This window comes from Pseudoliparis swirei, chromosome 23, assembly GCF_029220125.1.
Source record: "Pseudoliparis swirei isolate HS2019 ecotype Mariana Trench chromosome 23, NWPU_hadal_v1, whole genome shotgun sequence".
NCBI classification, from domain to species: domain Eukaryota; kingdom Metazoa; phylum Chordata; class Actinopteri; order Perciformes; family Liparidae; genus Pseudoliparis; species Pseudoliparis swirei.
The window spans coordinates 12,263,425-12,284,707 of NC_079410.1; the positions used below are offsets into that span (position 1 = coordinate 12,263,425).

Below are 21,283 nucleotides of genomic sequence, written 5' to 3' on the forward strand. Positions count from 1 at the left end.
CAGGGCTGCAGAGGTCAGACTGCAGTAGTACATATTATGATGGAACTCAGTGGCAGAGCAGGAAGCTGGGATGACCAACCCGTCGTGTAACGAGTAACAGCCGAGGATGCTGAAGCCATCCGTCCCCCTGCCGGGACCTTTTCAAAGAATTTCCCGCGAGGCCGACCGCAGACACAAAGGGACCGCTGTGATCGTCCCACCGGCTCTGTGTTCTCCGGCCCACGCCTCCCTGGCCCAACACAAGGCTCCTTCTCCTGTTGTCTCTCCTCTCTGTCCCCCTTCACCTCCTCCCACCCTCAGGCCAGGTCTGGTTGGATGCTTCCTTGTGGCTTTTTGATCCATCACTGGCGGTCCATCTCTGCCGGCATCGGGTTCTGTTTTTGTGTTTGGCAGCAGAGCATCTGAAGTTCAGAGGTGAACAAGTTCCATCGGGCCTTTGCCCACATTAAAGACTGGCATTCCTCCACAGCCCCGTGCTCCACTTTGGAACAAGCTGTTGGGTTCAGAAGATGAAGGGGCGTGCACGCATATGTGTATGTGTGTGTGTGTGTGTGCGCTTTCAAATATATATGAGGCCGAGTCCCCTCAGGGCTTACTTTAGTAATGAGATTCAGTCTCTGGTCAGAGATCAGCGGATGAGACGTTGACGTTTTGAACCTCCCTTTGTTGTTCGAACAGCAGGCAGAGATCTAAAAAGCCTCAAGCCCTTTTAAAAGACCGTAGTGCACGTGTTTTTTGTTTTTTTGCCCGTACCAGCTCACAAAATCGATTGTTTGTGTTTCTCTGTGTTTGTTTCACTGAATGCATTAAACCTCATCATGAAGTGGACAGCTGGTGCTTTCATTGGTTTAGGCTGGTGGTCGATTGATTGGAGCCTACAGGGACTGTGAGGGTGGAGGGCGCGTTTTGCAGTTTAAAGGGAGCTATCCGTATAACTAGGAGGGAGGAGAGCCGGACAAAACTGGTAAGATTGGCTAGAAACTGGAAGAGAGGCGAGGACAAAGGAAGAGATCAGGGCTGAGATGATATAGAGTGAGGAGTCAGGGTCATCCAATGGTGAGGGACCAATGGATGTGTTTACTTACTCAGAGATATAAAGGAGGGGAAACGAGCTGTAGGAACGGAGCAGATGAAGGGCCGCGTGCGGGGAGACGTTTCTGCTCTCGGTGTCATTCATCTGCCTCGATCGGTCCGTGCACTTCATCAAATTGCAATTATGTACAGGCACACAGAAACATGGCTGCAGACATGAATGTGCATCTCTATGCATATCCCCTCAGTCAGCAAATCAGAGGCAGCGTTGTAGCATAAGCGATGCGTTGATGTCTCCGTCTGGCCCAGTAGGTGTAGAGATAATAGATTCGGTGTAGTTCCCCACTCTGATCGGTGCGGAGCGTCCTCTTTAAGTTCAACTTAACGTGCATCGTGGGACCCTTTCCACTCGTGGTGTCAGTGGGCGCCAAGGGGAGGAGCTTATTTGGGTAATAAATATAAAAGTATTTTTGAGCTTTGAGAAGCTTCCTAAATTGGGTCACATCTGCAGGGAGGGGGGGGGAGGGGGAGGAGGGGGGGGAGACATCCTAAGCACTCAAGAATTCTAATTTCCTTATTTTCCAAGGAGAGTTCTTCAGTGATCTGGGTGGAAATGAGACGTCTGCCTCTTCTACCAGGACGGCAATCAGGACGTGTCTTAGCGGGCTCCGCCGCCGCGGGAGAGGGAGCTATAACTGGCGTCTCCCTCGGCGTCACCTCCCCGGTGCTCTCCGCTGACCCAGCCCTCACTAAAAACTACTTCGCCCGTCTCGGAACTCTGCAGACACTCCTAAAAGCAAAAGATAAGGACATACATTGTCAACATGTTTTATGTGTGGCTCAAATAAAGCATCGTAGTGAGTTAATAACGGGAAATACACGAATGTTTTGTAAGAAGTCCCACTTGGGATAAGGATGTGCCAATCCAAGAGTTCTATGAGGGTTGGACTCAAAGGGAACGTATCGAGTGTTTGGAGTCGTGAGGTCCAGGGCAAGGCCAAAGGCCAGGTTACACTGTCCCGGATTTGGCACGGCTCTGGAGACGGGCACTTGTGTGAGTAACTGCTCGCCACTTGCAAATCAAGTCACTTTGCACCACTTTGGTGTTGACAAGTTATTAAATAAAGTGAAAGACTTCATGTGTTACAGTTCTTTCAAAAAAAGCTAGTGTGGAAGATTTCAGAATAATGACCTTGCCACTATAACGTCAATGCCCCGCCTTGCTTCCCAAACCTTACTTTGGTTAATAATCTCTATAATTGAAACAGTTTTGCCAGAATGTAGTGGATTCAGTCTGAATACCACAATCTGAACAGTTCCAGTCCGGTGGTCTTCGTGTTGAAAGCTAAACGACGGGAGACGTCCTGTGTGTGTGTGTGTGTCGGGGTGTTAAGCATCAGCAAGACATGGGTATTATTATTTGGGTGGAAGGTATTATGAGTCTTTTAGAAGGATGATTGATTCCACCACATAATCAGATTCTCTCCATCCCTCTTTCTTGACCTCATTCTTGTGTCTTTGACATTTGCCGTCCGTTTCCTGACGACCGCCTCTTTTCATTGGCCAAGAAGTTTAACAAACGGGAGCCGAGCAGCTCGCCCCGACGGGAGGGAAACGAGCAGCGTTAAGTGGACGGGTTCCCCCTCGTCGGCTGTGTTCTGGGAAACGACACCCACTTGGTGCCCACCTTTTGGCACATGTGTTCCCTGATGTGGTCTAAATTATGCCGGGTGGAGTCGGGACGGCAGTGGGATGTGTACCTGGCTGGCTTCTCCAGTCAATTCGCTCGTGTGCGTGACAGCAGACGACGCGCGTGGTGGCAAGTTAGAAATGCCCTTTAATCCCAGGACATGGCTGTCATCACGCAGCTGCCCTACCGATGGCCGAAAAATACTTATTCCCTAAGCTCCTTGCTTGTGCTCTTGAAGGATGCAAGGGAACATATGATTTCCATTCTCAAATGCTAACGTTCCTTTGCTCAATTTCTATATAATTATACTTCTTTTCTGCAGCTCTTTTCTCCCGTCAGTCCTTCACCTTGCGGTCCTCTTTTTAAAACTCCAACGCCGGGGTTGTGTTGGCTCTTGTTTTGTGTGGCGCGGCTCCCTTCGGCGTCCGAACCTGACATCATATTTACAGAAAGGGGAATAAACTTCCTGCTCTCGGCTCGGCCGCCGTCGCTCTTGTTTGTATTCTTGATCTCACGGCCTGCTCTGGGTTTACTCACCCAGTCAATCGGGAGACGGGGTAATTAAATGCTAGAAGAACACATATTCTCAAACCCGTCTCCAGTTCGTGTGTATGTGTGTGTGGGCGCCTGTTTGTGCGTCTCGGTCTGTATCAACACATTCACGTCCTGCCCAATATTCAAGGGAATTTATTTATAAAGCAATTCTTGAGATTTATAAATGTGATTAAAAACGTATTTATATGGAAGATGTATGTGGCAGTATATATAAATATATTTTGTTTTTTCTTTATTTTGTTTGTTGTTTTTTTCTTTATTTTATATAAATTTTCTGATTTATTTTGATTTCAATTTAGGATAGGAATTTATAAGCATTTTTTGCTTCTGCCTATACCTTTTAAGTCTTTCTCTTTTGTATATTATATAGAATAATATTGTATTTGATTTGATTGACTGAATAAAATACACAAACAAACAAAATACACAAACAATATGAGCTGCTATCGAGGGAACGGTCTGATCAAAAACAAAGGTTAACCCTTGTGTTGCCTTCGGGTCATTTTGACCCGATTAAATATTTAACCCTCCCCCCGCCTTTGGGTCATTTTGACCCGATTCAATGTTTCACCCTCCTGTTACCTTTATATTTACTAACATATTTTACCCTTTGGGTTCAATTTGACGCCAGCAATTAAAACCTCCAGAAAATTATTAGAATTAATATTGTTTTCCAAGTTTAAGTGTGAGGCACTTTATGTTTGTTTGTTGACTACCGAAAGAACACCGACATTAAACATTGAATGGGGTCAAATTAATCCTAAGGCGGGGGGAGGGTGTAATATTGATTCGGGTCAAAATGACCCTAAGGCAACACAAGGGTTAAACAACTTATTTTGGCGTCCGCTTCCCTCGTAAGTGATTTACAGTTAACAGTTGCACAGACCTAACTGTAGTTTCCATGGATACCCTGAACATTTGGGACGGACACGGCCGGTTCGTCGCGGTAACTGTAGGCTGTGGGGTATTTGTGAAGGTCAACCTCGAGTGGACTGCTGTGCTCCCCCAGAGTCTGGAGACGAGTCTGGAGACCGCGTGGCTTTGTGTTGCAGCTCCTTCACAGCCTCTTGGTCACTTCTATTGTCCATTATTCCTGTGTTAAATATCAGCAGACATGGCAGTGACTGTCATGGGTGTTCTTTTATTCATGGGTGTTCAATTATTGCTCTCCATTCTGCAGCACATATTTGCTTTCGAGGATAACATTTAGCAAGAATGTTCTGCTTGGAGAAAAATCTTGTTTACGGGAATACGAAAAGAGCCGATCTTGCTCATTGTGAAGTTCTGAATGTTTGTGTGCGTTTCAAAGCCCAACGAAGTTCATACTTTCTGGATGGCTGGCCTTTCCTTGCTTTATTGATTGCTGTGTCAGATTTTGTTTATCTTTTGTAACTTATATTCCACTGACCTCTGACTGCAGGTACACTGACCTCCACAGTTCAGGCGCTCTCATATAGTCAGGGAATTTTTGCGGTTTTATTAGGATTATGAAAGACCAATATTGAATTGATCTTTTTAATTTAGCAAAGAAAATGTCTGAGGTAGAGGTGTTTTTTCAGGTCAGAGTTGTAAAATGAGTCGTGGTATATCGTGTGTGGAGGATTCCTCGGTCCTCATGTTCCATCTCTATAACCATTACCGTGTTAATCGTTTACAGAGGTCCACCGAGTTGACCCTGGTCTCCGCCCCTTTAACCTTTGAACCGTGTGCTGAGGTAATGAGGGGGCGAGAGGTCACAGGAGGTGGCTTGTGCTCGGCCTATGGAGGACTTTCCTACATAACCTCTGTGACTCGAGCAGCTCACGCCACTGTCGGGGCTCGGTGGGGTTTAAGCGTTTTGGGCTAAACACTCTCGTCTTGTGATGCTGCAACACCTTTTCAATGCAAAAGATGATTGTTCTTGCACATTGGATGTATTTCTTCAGCCAATGCAAACACACGTTTGTAAACACTGAGAATTCAATCACTTCCCTCTCGTCCTTTTAGAAAAGCACAGAAACTTGTATTTGAACTGTAATCGTTCAACGATTTTGACTCGAGCAAGCAAATGCAACTGGTTTTCAAATGGAGACTGATTTTGAAATCCGATCCAGTCCAGGCGCAGATTGTGCCGCTTGACCTGACTCGTGGTGTCACCTGCTTGCGGTGCAGGTAGGAGTTTGTCATTGTCCATCAAACGGGACGCGCTGCTCGCCCCTCGTCCTCGGCACGCGGCTCCTTATCGCAGCCGACAGGCAGCGCTCTGAGACCCGTCACATGTGTGCTGCCATGATGACAGACTACAAACAAAACAAAAAGTGAAGTCCTCTTCAAAGTGCTCCTGCCTGCTGCACGCTTGGTTTTATTTTGGTGTCGATGTTTCATACTCTGAGTGTTCATAACACTTGGCGTGGGCATTCAGTCCCTTTCTGATATCAAGGGGAATTATAATGTGATTTCTGTGCAACGAGATGCCCTGAGGGACACGCCTCAGGGGATGGATATGCGTCGAGAAGGATTAAGGTGCATTATATCTTGGGCGACTAACCCTTCAGCCTCTCTCTCTCTCATCTCTACCCAGTGTCGGACGACCTCACCCCAGAGGAGAAGCAGGAGCTGGAGAATATCCGCCGGCGCAAGGAGGAGCTGATGGAGGACATTCAGGTAATACTGGAATAGGATATGGGGGCTGTTTGTACACATGTTATGATGCAGAGGATTGGTAAAAAAAAGTGCTGACTTCTTTAGCTTATTTACTTACATTTTGAGTTTTCCTGATCTTTTGGAGAAAATATAAAAGTCAAATATAGTTTGACTTGGACAGAAAATGCACAACTTGATTTGACCCAACTGCAACACATTGCAGTTACTGGCTGGCTTCAAAGCTTGTATATTGTATGTAAAGGCTTTAGGGGCCAGAGGATCTTAATTAAAAAATAAAACATTTCCAGACATTTGGCTCACTTCCAGTAACTTCAGCTAAATATATAGATACCTCCTCCTTCTACAAATGTCTCTTTTAGAAGTCCTTCAAATATTTCACCCGAGTGGAATGTGAGGCATTTCCTGCCAAAAGTTCACTTCCTTCGCGAAAACCATCTGGTAACCGTTTAGCCGTTTGTGTTTTGTAGACGTTTTGTGTCTCTTATGGGTGTTTTTCATGAAATGTGGTGTTGAATATAACTTGAGTATAAAATGAAGATAAGTGCACAGATACAATAGGATGAAGCTCTTATGAGGAGCGTGCTCATGCAGCCAGTTGAAGATCCTTCATGTACTTGCTAAAGGGAGCCAGGGTTCAAATCAGCTTGCCCCCGAATTTCACTAAAGTAGTTTGTTTAATTCCTGCCCACGGCCCATGCTCATTCTTTTGTCGGTTGTCTGGAGCAAAGAGCAGAGCTGATTAGTGAAGCGAGCGGCTCAGGTTCTGTTACTCAATAACCAGCTGTCAGCAAATGACACACAGGGATGACAAAACTGTCATAACTCAGCAGAAAGTTGTCTTCCAGATGTGCCAGTGGGCGACTTACCTTCCAGTGGACTGACAGACAGACATTAGAGGCATGATCTGACACCCTCTCTTTTATGAGCCTGACACATCATCGCTGCCCCTCCCCCCTCTTTGGCCACCACTGCTGCCCCGGTCCTTTCCTCTCCTCCTGTTTTCTGCACACGGACCCCTCTACTCCTACACCCACCTCTGCTGGCCCCCCCACCACCACCACCAGTCACGCCGACGTCACAGGTAGCGAGGTGTAGGAGCTCATGTGTGCAGAGGGAGGAGTGGTGTCAATAGTATAGTTGTTGTGATGTGCCGCCGACGCCTTCGTGCGTGTGTCGAATAATGGAGGGGGCGCTCGCGCGCGCGCGTATCGGGCATTTTAGGGAGGAGCCAAAAAATGATGACGTCCTCTGACCTGGCCCGGCTGTACCAGCTGGGAAGGGGAAGTGGTTCCGGGGGTTCAGGTTTGACAGCAATATAAATATATAAAGGCTCCATCATAAAAATGTGGGTTGTTGGGTTGGTTGAGTGAGTTAGAGAGAGAGAGAAGAGAGAGGAGAGAGTTAGGAAGAGAGGAAGAGGGGTGATAAGTACGATATGTTGAGAATGTCTGTTATGAATAAAATGGAAAAATCCCTGTCCTGTCCCCTGTCCACTGTCAAGCACACAAAGTTACTCTCCTCTTCCTGCTTACACCACACACACACTGTCCTCTGCTGTCCTGCCCTGCCAACTTACCTTCCTAAAGTGACATATTAACATTTATTATTAATTATGATGATGCTACATATGATTTCGGGAACATTTACACACAATACATTATTAAAAAATTATTTTTTTTTTATATGCATTATTTTATCAATATAATGATTTGGTCATACATTTTGTAAATCATACATAATCATAACAGCCATAACAGACACAAAAATTCAATGCATCACATTATACAAATCAATGATACAGCTGCCTTGGATTATGCACTTGGCCCTGTGATTTCTGTGTGACATGAAGAGTTTCAAAAACCGAAGTTTTCTCGAGAAGATTAAAAACCCTCTGATGCCTCTTGATATTTCATCACAAACACCACCGCCCACTTCCCTGTATGAGCACAGCCTTTGTTTGCGGAGGCAAGCATCTGAGGAATGTGTTGTGATTGCGCAGGCATTGAAAACACAGATGTTCCCTTTGTGAATTGGTATTATGCCCGAGAAATGATAAACTATGACTGCAGCTGGATGTGAACGGAGAGACTTGACGTTTGTAGCCTTTGACATGAAGAGCTGTCGCCTCACATGGTCAATAATAAGCTCTGTCTGCATACAGGGCTTCTTTTATGTTATTATTCCACACTTTCATCAAGCTGACGTCACCGTCTCCATCCTCTACCCGCCGTAATGCCCTTACTGCGCCAGTCTGGCACCAGCGGTCTTAGCTTGATCAACAAAATCTGCCTCCAAGTCCATTAATCACTAAAACCCTACACACAATATAATCCATTTGTATCGAGGTTATCCGTGAATGTTCTCTGCCGAATCGAATTCGGGACGAGAGGATTGTCTTAAGAGAACACGCATACGGAAAAACCTCCGCTGATATGAGATAAAGAGCGTCGCTTTGAGTGGAAGGGAACCGAGGAGAGCCGGATGTGCAGCAGTGCATGTGAAGCTCCGGCTCATCGGAAGGGACTCCGCTCTCTTTGTTGTTCCTGCATGTGATAAAAGGCCACCTGGCTCACAGACAAACACAGGTGGTTCAGGGACGATGACCTCTCCCTCGGCACTCTTCATTAGAGCAATGCAAATACTTGCGTTGTTTGTGTTGGCCACACTCGCCCACGCCGCCAGGTGTCAGAAGTCAGAAGGCCGATGATGAATTCGTTCTCATAACATTTTAGGACTAACATGTATGTCTTCTCTGCAGCGGCTGAAGGATGAGATAGCAGAAGTGACGAGTGAGATCGAGAACTTGGGATCCACTGAAGAGAGGTAGGAAAAAGGGATCTGACCCCCCCAATCCCCCAAAGACCGATATTTCCCTCTCTGTTTTGCCTAAATTGGCTTGTCGTTTGCCTTCTATTAACTTAGCAAATTTAACTCAATTATTAATGTTTGACGGGCAGGTCGGCCATCCCCTCTCACCGAATACGCTTCGCAAATTGGCTCTGCTTTTAAGGCCGTTTAAATGTTTCATCAGGCACCCCCCATGATGGGAGGCCTCATTGAATAATGCAGTGGGTGTACGGGCAGAGGAAGACAATGGATGGACCCTGGGGAGTGATGGCTGATGTTAGGTCTCCTTGAGTGGATCGGGATCCCATCAGCTACCAGATCTAAAAGCCATTAAGAGTTGCAGCACCTTCTTCTGATCAGAGCTTCCTTCGATCCATTTCTTGAATAAAGTACATGAAGGTTGTGCTGCTGTTGTCGACCTTTGGCAGACATGATCCGAAGGAATGTTGCTGCGAGTGAATCAGTGGGAAGATGGTGGTGTAACCATAGTGACGGCGGACTCTTTAAGTGCACTTTGACCCCTGAATAACTTGAGGCCTGAGAAATGAGACGTTTCCACTTTATCAATACGTTGTCGTCAATGTGCAGGAAAAAATGGCTTCTGCCAAACAAATGATAAATTGTTTATGGTAAAGAAACTGAGGAGAGTTAGTGAAATGAAGCAAAAATAAGTGGTTATTGGACTGTTTGTCAGACAAAAAAAGTTTTTTGTGGACATTACCTTGAGTTCGGGGAAATTGTGATTAATTGTATAAAGTTTTCTCGACCAAATGCTTGAAAAAAGTCGGGAAAGTCAGTTGCAGCCCGTTTGTTCATGTACAACATTATTGTTTACATCAAAACAACAAACAAGAACCTACCACCTTTTTATTTTCCAGGAAAAATATGCAGAGAAATAAACAGGTGGCCATGGGGCGTAAGAAATTTAACATGGACCCCAAAAAGGTATGTGGAAGAAATTGTTGCGATTCTTCAGTAATTTATCCCACATGTTCTCCGAAGCAGGAAGTGACCCGGGGCCCCGTCTCTTTCCTAGGGGATCCTGTTCCTGATCGAGAACGACTTGCTGAAGCACACCAGCGACGACATTTCTCAATTCCTCTTCAAGGGCGAGGGCCTCAACAAAACGGCCATCGGAGATTACCTCGGAGAGAGGTGAGGATGAAGACTTTCCCTCCGTCTCACCATCGTGACTCACCAGCACCCGTCCGTGTTGTTGATAAAGCGTTGGCGAGCCAGTGCATAGTTTCCGTATTGCGGTTTCCTCTTGGTCATGCACACGCCCATCTCTTCGGATTATTGGTCCCACATTTTGGCCGTTCTCTCAAGACGATGGCTGTTACTAAATAGTCTCCATCTGTTTTCGGATCGAGAGTCTCACTACTCGGGAATGCACGCGTTTTAGGGGAATTCAGGATTTGACTCGAGAGCTGAGGCCATCCTCGGTAGAGCGAACGCATAAGACAGGAAGTGGTGTTTGGCCTGATGTACAACAGGGACGACAGGGCAGGCCCGGTTACAGCCAGGGTGCGGTCTCTGAGGTCTAACCAGGAAACGGAGTTCAGGCTGTTGATGGGTGCTCTTCGTCTCTTTGCTATCTCGCTCTCCAAGTGTTTTTGATTCTGTAAGGAGGGGCCGGAAACGGCGTGAGAGCCCCGAGACGCGATTGGTCACTCGTCCACTGGGAACACTGGTGACTGGATATGACTCTGTCAGCGAGAGCCCCTTAGAGCCTCGGCATGATCCCTCAGGGCGGATCATTTACTCTGAAGGGCATGAAGGTCGGGGATGATGTCATAATTGACATTAGATGATAAATGAAAGGGAGGCGGTGAGTGTTTTAACATTTTTTTTTCTTTGCTACATTGTGTTTGATGGGAGTGTGAAGCGTATTCCAGGCCTCCTGAAGGCCATGTGAGTCACGCCACAGTCCTCACGCACACAGAGCTACTATAGAAGCAACGTTTAGTCCTGATTTGCTGCTTTTCTTTCTCTTATTTGATCGGCGGTTGAAAATCTTTGTGTTTTGAACTGGGGTCGGAGAAAACTAGAAAATACATCAAGAAAAGTTTAAAAAATGTTTACCAATTAGACATTTGCCATGTTTTGTCTCCTGTAGAGATGACTTCAATCTCGAAGTCCTTCACATCTATGTGGAGCTCCATGAGTTCACAGACCTCAACCTGGTTCAGGCCCTACGGTAAGACAGCATCTTCACGTCCTTGACCAGATTCCTCGTCGCTCAGACCTTCCTTTTCTTCATATAAATCACGTGTGACGCAATAAATATCTTCAGAGTCTCCTAAAGATGCAGCTGTCCATTTTAGTTTTCTGCTTTAACCCTCCTGTTACCTTTAGGGTCAATTTGACCCCATTCAATGTTTAACGTCGGTGTTCTTTGGGGTCAATTTGACTCCAGGCTGTTTTTCACTGTCAAACATATAAGAAATATCAACTTTTTTATATATATTTAAAGGACTATTTAGGTAGTCAACAAACAAACATAAAGTACCTCACACTTAAACTTGGGAAACAATATTAATTCTAATAATTTTCTGGAGGTTTTAATTGCTGGGGGTAAAATATGTTAGTAAATGTGAAGGTAACAGGAGGGTTAAGAGAAAGCATTCAGCCTTTTCATGGTGGAAGTGAGTCTGTTGCTGACTCCTAAGCTGTGGCCCCTGACAGACAGTTCCTGTGGAGTTTTCGGCTACCGGGAGAAGCTCAGAAGATCGACCGAATGATGGAGGCCTTCGCTCAGCGCTACTGCCAGTGCAACCCGGGCGTTTTCCAGTCCACAGGTAGCGCCGTCACGCCGTACTTTCAGTGTTTCAGGCTTTCAGTGTTGACATGAAAAGCCCGAAAGCTGTAAACAAAGGACAAAATGACTTCCTCTTGTCTTCTGCCTCAATAGTTGGTTGATACATTCTGAAGTTTAGACATTTTTCTCAGCGGAATCGCCGAATAAAGTTTCAAATTCTTAATTAATAATAGTAACTAGTCCTATAACTCTCTGTTGGACTCTGGTTAACTTTTGTCTCCCTGAAGCACTTAATCTTCCCTGTTGCACTGAGATCTAACGGCACGCCGAAGGTAATCGCATCTGAACTGCTTTGTTTAGCAGACAGAAAGTCTGCCGCTGTGAGCGCTGCTCTGGAAGAGTTTCTGGCTTTTGGGAAACACCGGCCGTAGCGGACAGCCGCCGGCCTCCAACATGGATGCAGATGGATGTGAATAATGCAAGAGCCTTCGACAGTCTAACGGCCAGATAAAGTGCTGCTGCGTCAGCCGTGCGCTGGCCACGTTGTCTTTTAGTAAAACGCGTGGACACACACACACACACACACACAATTAGAGTGCTTATCGAGAAACATGCATACTTTGCTGCCCACTCGCAGCCTTTCACTCCCACCCACTCTCCTCGCTAACGAAGCTTCGCCGATCTGTTCCTCTCTGTTTGCCTGAGGTCCCCAAAGTGCAGTCCTTTCAGCTCCGCTAATTTACATTTATATTTAAACACACAATTAAATACTGGCAAAGGTTTAATGATAAACAACAACCTATTTCTAATCCCTGTTTTATGGTGTGTGTGTGTGTGTGTTACAGACACCTGTTACATCCTGTCATTTGCCATCATCATGCTAAACACCAGCCTCCACAATCCGAATGTGAAGGAAAAGCCTGCGGTGGAACGTTTCATCTCCATGAACCGAGGAATCAACGATGGAGGAGACTTACCCGAGGACCTGCTCAGGGTCAGTACGGCTTTAGAACTCCCGGTGTTTCTCTCCTCGTGAGGGATTTCTCCTCCCGCGATCCTCAAACCTTTTTTTTTCTTGTAGAATCTGTATGACAGCATCAAGAATGAGCCCTTCAAAATCCCAGAGGATGACGGCAACGACCTCACACACACTTTCTTCAACCCAGACCGAGAGGGCTGGCTGCTAAAGCTGGGTGAGTGACAGGAGATGCATGGACACGGTTGTTTGGGCACGTGATGATCCGCCAAAAATAATGGCGCTCTCGTCAACGGGGCAGTGCTGATGGATTACCGTGTGTTGTAGATCATATAAAGTGTGTGTGAGAGTGAGCGGGAGCTAAGGTGTCTGTGAGTGTGTGTGTGTGGATAGGTTTGTACACACTAGACCGAGACATCTTTGCTGTCTTCCATGTATTATGAATGTGGCCATGAGACATGTGGAGGCCTTTGAAATATTTACGACGGAGCATGATCAAGCACAAGTACTAACGTTTGTAGCTGTAAATAAAGTTTATTCAAACATGCACATGTACATGAAAGGGCTTTAAACAATATTTAATCTTAAATGGTAGATAGTTTGATCTTAGCTGATTTTAAACGCCTATTGTTGAAACTCCCAGAGGGCCTTCTCATTTTTTAACAACACAGAATTTGTCTTGGTATTTATAATTATTTTTCTTATTATTTGGCCCTTAATAAATTCTGTCTTGAACATGTGTTCGGCCCACCCACGTACCGGCAGCGTTACAAGTGTTTCACAGGATGTGAGCTGTTACCGTGACGACACAGTCACTCTACAAGCAGAAAGGCACAACCCTGGTTCCCTTAACTCTTCATCCTCTGTTTCCTCTAAGATCTCTCTGTTGAACAGATTCACAATGAATTTCATTAAGAAGCCTGAATGTTACAAGTACAATTGAATCTTCCAATCATTGTGAATCTTTACAACAAACTACAACAAGAAAGGGAAGACTTACTCTTTCTCCAATGACTCCAAATTGGCACATTTGAGTAAAACAATTGGGGTGGAAAGTAAATTCCTGGATACAACAGAAAAGGACCAAAGTGGAAGCGATATTTAATGTAGTGCTTTACAGTGGCATTGAGTAGAACTCCCCCATGTGGGCCGATGTATAAACAGCAGATGTCAAATCTGTGGACCCAACATGAAAGCTGTAAAGCAGTGCATCAAAGCCTCCCTGGAACCAGATTAACAGGACTGTGGTGCAATAATTCCTTATCATTTAATTTTTTTTGTTTTCTTTTCCTCTTCGTTTGTTTGTTCCCATGATTTTGGCTGTTGTCTTTCCTCAGGAGGTATGTACACCTGCTCTTCCCAAACGCTAGTCCAGCTCTCGGGTGCTTTTGGTGGTCCGCCATGCTTTTTGTTCTTTTCCTCATTTTTTTTTGGAATACATTCGCGCATATTATTTTTGTAGATTTTTATTTTGGTTTTGCGCCTCTCCGTTGACTCATTTGAACTTCAGGTGTTTGTCTGTTCAGTGTCTCATTGAGCTGGTGGTTTGCCCACTCTCTTTCGTCTCTGTGGGTGGTTGCCGGGCGGTCACCGGGTTCATTTGCTGCCCTGTGCGCTCGGCTCGGGGAGCTGATGCTTTGTGACCGCTCCGCGGAGCAGTTTGACCCTCTTCCCTCTCTACGCTGTGGTGGTCATTCTCTTTGATCTTTTTTTGGAAGCTGCATTATACCTTCTTCTTCCCACACAGCGAACACAACACCGGACGGTTGCTTGACAATCCAAATTGATCATGAACCCATTCACCCAATTGGCGAATTGTTGTTTGTTCTCTGGTTGTGTGGAACGGGAATACTGCACCTTTTCAACAAGGTGGCGCTGCTCCCCTTATCTTCAGCTGTACATGGATCTGAAGGGTGACGGTGTGGCGCTCGACCGGACTGGACCGAACTGTGGGAGAGAAGCGTGGGCAGAGGAGGGTGCAGATACAGGATCTAGCCACGCTGCAACTGATTCATGCAAGCTGTGTACACTTAAAGTGCACATGGTTAGGAGTTGGAGTGTGCATTCTTGTTATTTACAAATCATTCCTATTAATTACACAATATGAGCCCTGGTGGAAGAAAAAGAGAATTCATTAGAAGTAGAGAACCATTTGCTACTTCATGAGAACTGATTTACAAAGAAATCATACAATCAACAGCAACTAGATATAATGTAAAATCCTGTTCCCTCCAAATCCTCTTCTTGCCCAGCCTCCCACAGCCCCCCCCCCCCCTCATCCGCTCAGCGCCACTCCGGCCCAGCACCGTGCGCACACCTCTGCAACAATCAGCTGTGGCGTCCCGCCTCGCCCCAGACATTCTTGCACGGGAGGAGGTCACCTCTCCTTCTTGGGAGAGGCGGGAACCCGCGCGGCCACGAAAACCACTCGCGACCTCCAAACGACCCAATCGACCCTCGAGTCAGCCGACCGTGTGATTCTGCCATCGCGTCTCGTGTTTTCTGTCCGTCTGCTTCCTTGTCGCAACACACTGACGAGCGGAGGTGCGGAGCGGGGCTCTCCATCTCCGCCTGTCGAGTGAAGCGCGTGTCGTAACGTCTGTAGATTTATAACAAGCGTAGCCTGAAGTGTTTGACCTGTCATGGTGTCTGTGATATGATGGGGTGTCATATACAGCGCTCCTGCTGTTATATGATACCACACGTGTGTTCTACATGTCTGTATGTAAACCTCCTCCAAGCCTCCTCTGTCCTGGTAAATGGGTTTCACAAAGCTTGTTTTTTCCATAATTGGTGGTGGGATAGCCTCGTCTAGACGAGGCTTAGGTCTCTATGTCATGATCAGAAGGAACGCTTGTCTCCCCCTCCCCCTGGACACTGCTCCTGTATGAATGAGAGGTTACTCAACAAAGGCCAAACAGGAAATTCAAGTCTGCGACGCCTGTAGAGAAACGGAGCGTAGCTCCAGGCTCTCGGCTCCTTGCCACTCTCATTTCGTTGGCATCCCATCTTCCCAGCGTGAGTGCCGTCTGCCACTGTGATCAGGTTTCCCCTCACAGGAAGTATGGGTGTCAAAGGGGGTCAGAGGTCAGCTTCAGATCAGTGGGGCACAGAGTTAACCAGAGAGCCCCCATTGGGTGTGAGAGGGAACTTAATGATCGGTCACTCCTTCCTCTCCACATTCTCCCCTTGTATTCATTGCACTAACTGAACCTATTAAAGCACCACCCGATGAGAGTGACTCGAAGGTGTAAGTGTGGCTGTGTTCATAAACCTCCTCAAAGCCTCCAGAGATACACACTCCGTCTATCGATCATGGCTCCTCTGAGTCGGCAACTCGAATAAAGAGAAACCCGGTAGTGAGCCCGACATTCGTCGAGACGCAGAGCGTCATTGTATTGCGTCACATCGACGCCGATTAGCTTTAAAATGGCATCTATTAACTTTTGAGATTCTCCTGTGAGGCGAGTCACTGAAATGTAGCTCAGCGCTATGAAGTTATGAAGTCAACCAAAATCACCAAAGAGACGAAGGCTATGCAGCTGTGGTGATGGCGAGCGCATGGCGGATCAGGGTCGTGGGGAGGAGGAGTCCTGTGGAGCCGTCACCTGTCTGTCTGCCCATACATCTGTCTGCCTGCCCGCTGCTCGACCCGGTGCTTCGGTGCTCCTTTCTCTCTCTCTCTCTCTCTCTCTCCTCTCGTGCTGAGCCTCTCTGACGCTGGCTGTTTGCTCCACAGGCGGACGAGTAAAAACCTGGAAGAGGAGGTGGTTCATCCTCACAGACAACTGTCTTTACTATTTTGAGTACACCACAGTGAGTACAGCTCCGTTTCCCCGCCCCAGAGAGTCGCCTGCGCCCTCTGCTCCTCGGAACACCGTCACTCACATATCTGATGTTCGTCTAGGACAAGGAGCCCAGAGGAATCATCCCACTGGAGAACCTGAGCCTCAAGGAGGTGGAGGATAAGAAGCCTGTAAGTACAGCTCCCTCTACTGGTTCCTTCTGTGTTTGCACACTCAGTCAGGACATTTGGCTTTGACTACAACTCCTTTTCTAAATGGATTATTTTAGCTGAACTTCCACTGCAGTAATGTTTGACATTTGAGTTTGAGCTAGAAATCAATCAAACTGTGTTTTTTTAATATATATAATATACATATATATAACTATATAACTATATATATATAACTATATATATATATATATATAACTATATATATATATATATATATAACTATATATATAACTATATATATATATATATAACTATATATCTATCTATTGTGGAGGTGTCAATTAAATAACTATATATATATATATAGTTATTTGATTGACACTGGCTGCTTGATAGGCAGTTGCATTTACCTCCACAACCTTATTGGTTGGCACTCCCAACATTATATGACGCAGTATATGAAGAGTATAGCATAAAGAGGGATTTAGATAATAGTTTATAGCATTTTTCATGGTAAGCTATTTGTGTTGTCATTCTTTCTCTACCTTCTAACCTCCATCCTCTTCTCTTCTGTAGAACTGCTTTGAGCTTTTCATTCCTGACAACAAGGACCAGGTGATAAAAGCATGCAAGACTGAGGCTGACGGGCGCGTTGTCGAGGGCAACCACACCTTCTACCGGATCTCCGCCCCCACTGCTGAGGAAAAAGAGGAATGGATGAACAGCATTAAGTAAATGTTTTTTCTTCCCTCATTTATTGAAGGCATCGTTTGATACTTTATATGTTTGTAACCTGCATGTACGGCCCTTAAGGGGTTTTCAAAGTCACGCCTATTATATCTGGTCTTGCTTCCATTTTTTGGGGGAAATCCTTAGTGTCTGCATTAGTGTTGGAACTACAACTCCCATAATGTTGGCGCTTGCAAACAGGAAGTATAATGTTGCCATGTAGTCAGTGAGTTAGCCGTGGCTACAACTGGAGTCAGGCTGTATTATTTTACATTCTGGCAACTTGGTACAATAATAGTTTGCCGGTTTATCTCTGAGCCGTTGCTGTCGTGCTCATGGACACAGACAGTTTAGAAGGGTGTTAGGTCAAAGAGCGTGGAGAGAAAACTGTTGGATTAAAGCACAACTGCTGATAATCCAAAAGCACTTCCTCTTAAGTACGTAAAACGAAAGATTGTTAGTCAGTCGGGTATTGTAGATGCTATTTTTACAACCTAATTAGACTTGAATTACGTTCACACATAAATCTGAATATTACTTCTACTAAAAATCGAACCCTATTTATATGCAAATCAACATTAAAGTACTGCATAAGTGCAGCAATTGACACACGAGTGCCATTCCGCTCCCTGACATGATGCTTTGCATCTGTGCCCACAGAGCTGCCATCAGCAGGGACCCCTTTTACGAGATGCTGGCAGCCAGGAAGAAGAAGGTGTCGTCCATGAAGAGGCACTAGAGCTGCTCAGCATTCCAGATGTTGCCCTCGACAGAGCAGCAGGGGTCCAGGCATCCAGACGCCGCGGTCGAGGGCGGCCTCAGACCTCTCCTTCTCGAGGATTCACACGAGGTCGGGCTTTGGGACTCTACAGGCCAAAACAACAGGAAGCATGCTGGGGTTTCTCGATCTTGCTGACCTCCTGTCTCTCTCTCTCTCTCAGCTTTGTGTGCTCTCTCAAGGAAATGTTGCTGTTTAACTGCAAAATCCTCTTTGAAGATGCTTTAAAAACTAACACAATTCCCATATACAGTGTGCACATACACCCCATGCAAACACTCATTCCCCAGTAGCACACATCATTTAAACTCAGCAGGTCTGACCAAATGTGGCACTCCAACCAAAATATTCCCCTCTTTCTAGAAGAAAAGCGAAGACCTTTTCTCATGTGCTAGGGTAATACATGTCTATTTTTACAGCTCTTAAATACCAATTCCTCTTCAGTCTTTTTTGTTTGTTTGCTTTTGTATGAAAATTTAAAAAAAGGTCTTGCCAGGGATGCAGGGGCTTGCTTTGCCAACGTTTTTTTTTTATTTTATAGAATTTTTTTGTTTGTTTTTCTAATAATAAAATTGCCACTCAGGAGATTGTTACGATGTTCTAAAACTTGTCGACGTGGATTCTGTTCACAACACGACAGCCGTGTGAGGAATGAAAGCCTCGTCTGTGTCCCAGACTAAAGTGTTTGTAAATGTGACGAGCGGCGCCGATGAAGGTTCTGCTTGTCTGGACGGGGTCGCCCTGTTGGATCTCACTCTGTTGATTTCTTTAAGGTCCCAGAGATGCATCCTGGGGATTAGTGTCTTTTTAAAGGGACGAGTGGTCATCACCCTGAGCCTCTTTTTGAGGTCTTAGGCTGTCTGGAAATTAAAAATGCCAGCCCCTTTTTATATTTTCTCCTCTTCTCTTTTATTTAAACACAAACTGCTTCCTGTTCCCTGATTTCATCGTTCGTTCGGTTTCTTCACTGCTGCACAGTGCCTGGCGCTCGATGAAACGTGATAAGAAAAGCTGCTGGTTAGCGACGGTAATTCAGTTTTCTTCTCCCAGTCAAACAACATTTAATATTTTGTTTCTTTCCTCTTAATTTGTCTTTTCTTTGTAGAGGGTTACCTATTGAATGGTAAAACAGATCTCATGTCATCTACAGCCGTCAGCCCGACCTCATCCATCGTTGTACTGTGTGCTTCAGGTTGTTGATGTGTAAGACATAGTATATGACATATTGTTGTAGAGGCTGTGAAGCATGTGTGGTTGGTTGACGCTGCGCCTGGGTAACAAGGGGTCGTCCCCGTCTCAGGATCCAAAGTGATGTGAAACGATACAGAACTACGAGTCATGTGAGGAATGTACTGTGGCGAACCAAAAGATGGCGGTCAGGGCGGTTGGTCACACTGAGGCAGTGACATGTCATTTTGTCAGTTCGCCACACAAAACTGCGTTGAGGTACAATGTTTGCGAACGCAGAGTTGTCCATCACGCGGCTGTCTTTTCTACTCTTGTCCTTGTCTGTGTGTGCCTGCTGCGCCTCTTCCTCTCTGCTCCTCTTCCTCCTCTCAGTGCTCTAATCCTAGGGAAATAAGGAAAAATGCAAAACAATCATAATTCTCTAGACAGTATTGGTTTTATTTATCAAAGTTGTACATATTTATATGTATAGTGGGTATTTTGTCTTGTTTCTTATTAGTTGTGCCATTTTCTTTTGGTATTCTGTTCAATGTTTGATTTGAGGTTTGTATCATTGCCATTTAATCAAGCTGAAATAAAGACACATGTGTCACAATGCTGCCTCTGAGTGTCTTTAACCCGCTGCACGTCACAGTAAAGTGTCTCCAGCAGGTGGCGGCATGCGGTAACCGCTGCAGAGGCATCCTGCCTCACGCCGACTGCCACAGCAAGCGAGCACACGTGCTGCTTTTTAGAAAATACTGCTGCTTATTAATTAGTCAAATTAGTCAGGCTCAATCAAACTCAAATAAAATGAGTTTCCCATGAATACTGAATACTCCTTCCTCATGCAATTAAATCATCCCCTCTCTGTTTTGACAAAGTGCCCAACTTTACAAAGTTTAAATTATTCAAACCACATTTACCCTCTACAAAAAGTTGTTACTGTTTTAATCCAGCCTTTATTTACAGTGTCATAACGTTTCATATCAAGCTGGCTTCTAAAGTATTTATGGCACAAATGTCGAGGCAGCAAGGCAAAGTCGATATTTGCAAGTGTGTATGTATCATATTAAATGATGCCTGGAAAAGCAATCAATAGAAATGACTTTTTCTCAATGGAACAGTGCAGGAAACCGGCTAAAATGCCGTTGAGAATACACATGCACAATACTGAGCCTCACTCAGATATTGTGGGTTCCAATAAATGACCATAACCTTGTGGAGTTTTGTTAAAACTCTTTTGACATCTCAATGTGAATGAGAGGTGGACGACCAGTTTGTGGCAGCAGTCAAACCCATACAGTTGTTAAACAGTTGTGAAAGTTCATTCAATTCAATTCAGTTTATTTTATGTAGCCCATTATCAGAAATTACAAATTTGCCTCAGACGGCTTTACAATCTGTACACAGACGACATCCCTGACCTTTGAACTCACATCGGATCAGGAAAAACTCCCAAGAAATAGAAAAAACCTTTAATTCCTGCATTAACTTCATATTTTCTGTAAAATGCAAACGAAACAGCGTTTCAGCATCGTACATGTGTAACTGACAGATGGAGGAAACTGAAACTTAAAGTAGTTTTGGGTAAATAGTTCAGCTCCAAAAGCGCAAATCAGCTTCAGTCACCATGTGATATTCACATTTCAAGCAACATTGTACTGACACATACATTGTTGGTGCAGAGGCCTGAGGGGAAATGTTGAACTGGTAGAAAGTACAATGATACAGTTTATCGGAGGAGAGAATTGCTTTCAAAATTCCTTTGATCTGTGAAAGATTAGAATATCCTTTTTCCCAGAAAATCAAATTATGCCTGAAATTCGAGTCTCAATGAATTGGAGTTTATTTCCGTCTGTGCCGTAGCAGACTACGCATTATGCAGTGTGAGGGAACACATTATGAAAATGTTAATTCCAGATGTGTGTTGAAAGGCTATAATAGCAAGTCGTTTGTCAAATGTGATTCCTGCTGTGCATCTGCACGTTCAGATATTAAATGAATAGACATTTGGTGGGTTTGAAAATAGGCCGTATACTCTTTTATTCTCGCGGTAAAACAATATTTTGCACTGCTGCTGTAAAACAGGATGATAATGATGTTTTTTTTTCTTGAGAATTACAGAGCCGCGCCAAGGAGGTGAC

The 21,283-nt window shown here is 45.2% G+C and overlaps 1 protein-coding gene across 4 annotated transcripts in view; it reads left to right on the forward strand.

The window, feature by feature from the left end:
- cyth1a (cytohesin 1a) overlaps positions 1 to 19,752 on the forward strand; it is a 37,751-nt gene extending 17,999 nt beyond the window's left edge. For 2 of the 4 annotated variants that reach the window (XM_056406223.1, XM_056406225.1), the window contains exons 2-13: positions 5,838 to 5,920; positions 8,679 to 8,743; positions 9,646 to 9,712; positions 9,804 to 9,922; positions 10,887 to 10,967; positions 11,456 to 11,568; positions 12,374 to 12,522; positions 12,610 to 12,722; positions 16,242 to 16,320; positions 16,412 to 16,480; positions 17,039 to 17,193; positions 17,852 to 19,752. In XM_056406223.1, the coding sequence (XP_056262198.1) occupies positions 5,838 to 5,920; positions 8,679 to 8,743; positions 9,646 to 9,712; positions 9,804 to 9,922; positions 10,887 to 10,967; positions 11,456 to 11,568; positions 12,374 to 12,522; positions 12,610 to 12,722; positions 16,242 to 16,320; positions 16,412 to 16,480; positions 17,039 to 17,193; positions 17,852 to 17,930 (1,172 nt within the window). In that variant the 3' untranslated portion in view covers positions 17,931 to 19,752. Of the gene's footprint in view, positions 1 to 4,115; positions 5,429 to 5,837; positions 5,921 to 8,678; positions 8,744 to 9,645; positions 9,713 to 9,803; positions 9,923 to 10,886; positions 10,968 to 11,455; positions 11,569 to 12,373; positions 12,523 to 12,609; positions 12,723 to 16,241; positions 16,321 to 16,411; positions 16,481 to 17,038; positions 17,194 to 17,851 lie in introns of those variants that run through there. The other 2 variants (XM_056406224.1, XM_056406222.1) reach the window with 2 other exon arrangements.
- Positions 19,753 to 21,283: the final 1,531 nt, after the last annotated feature.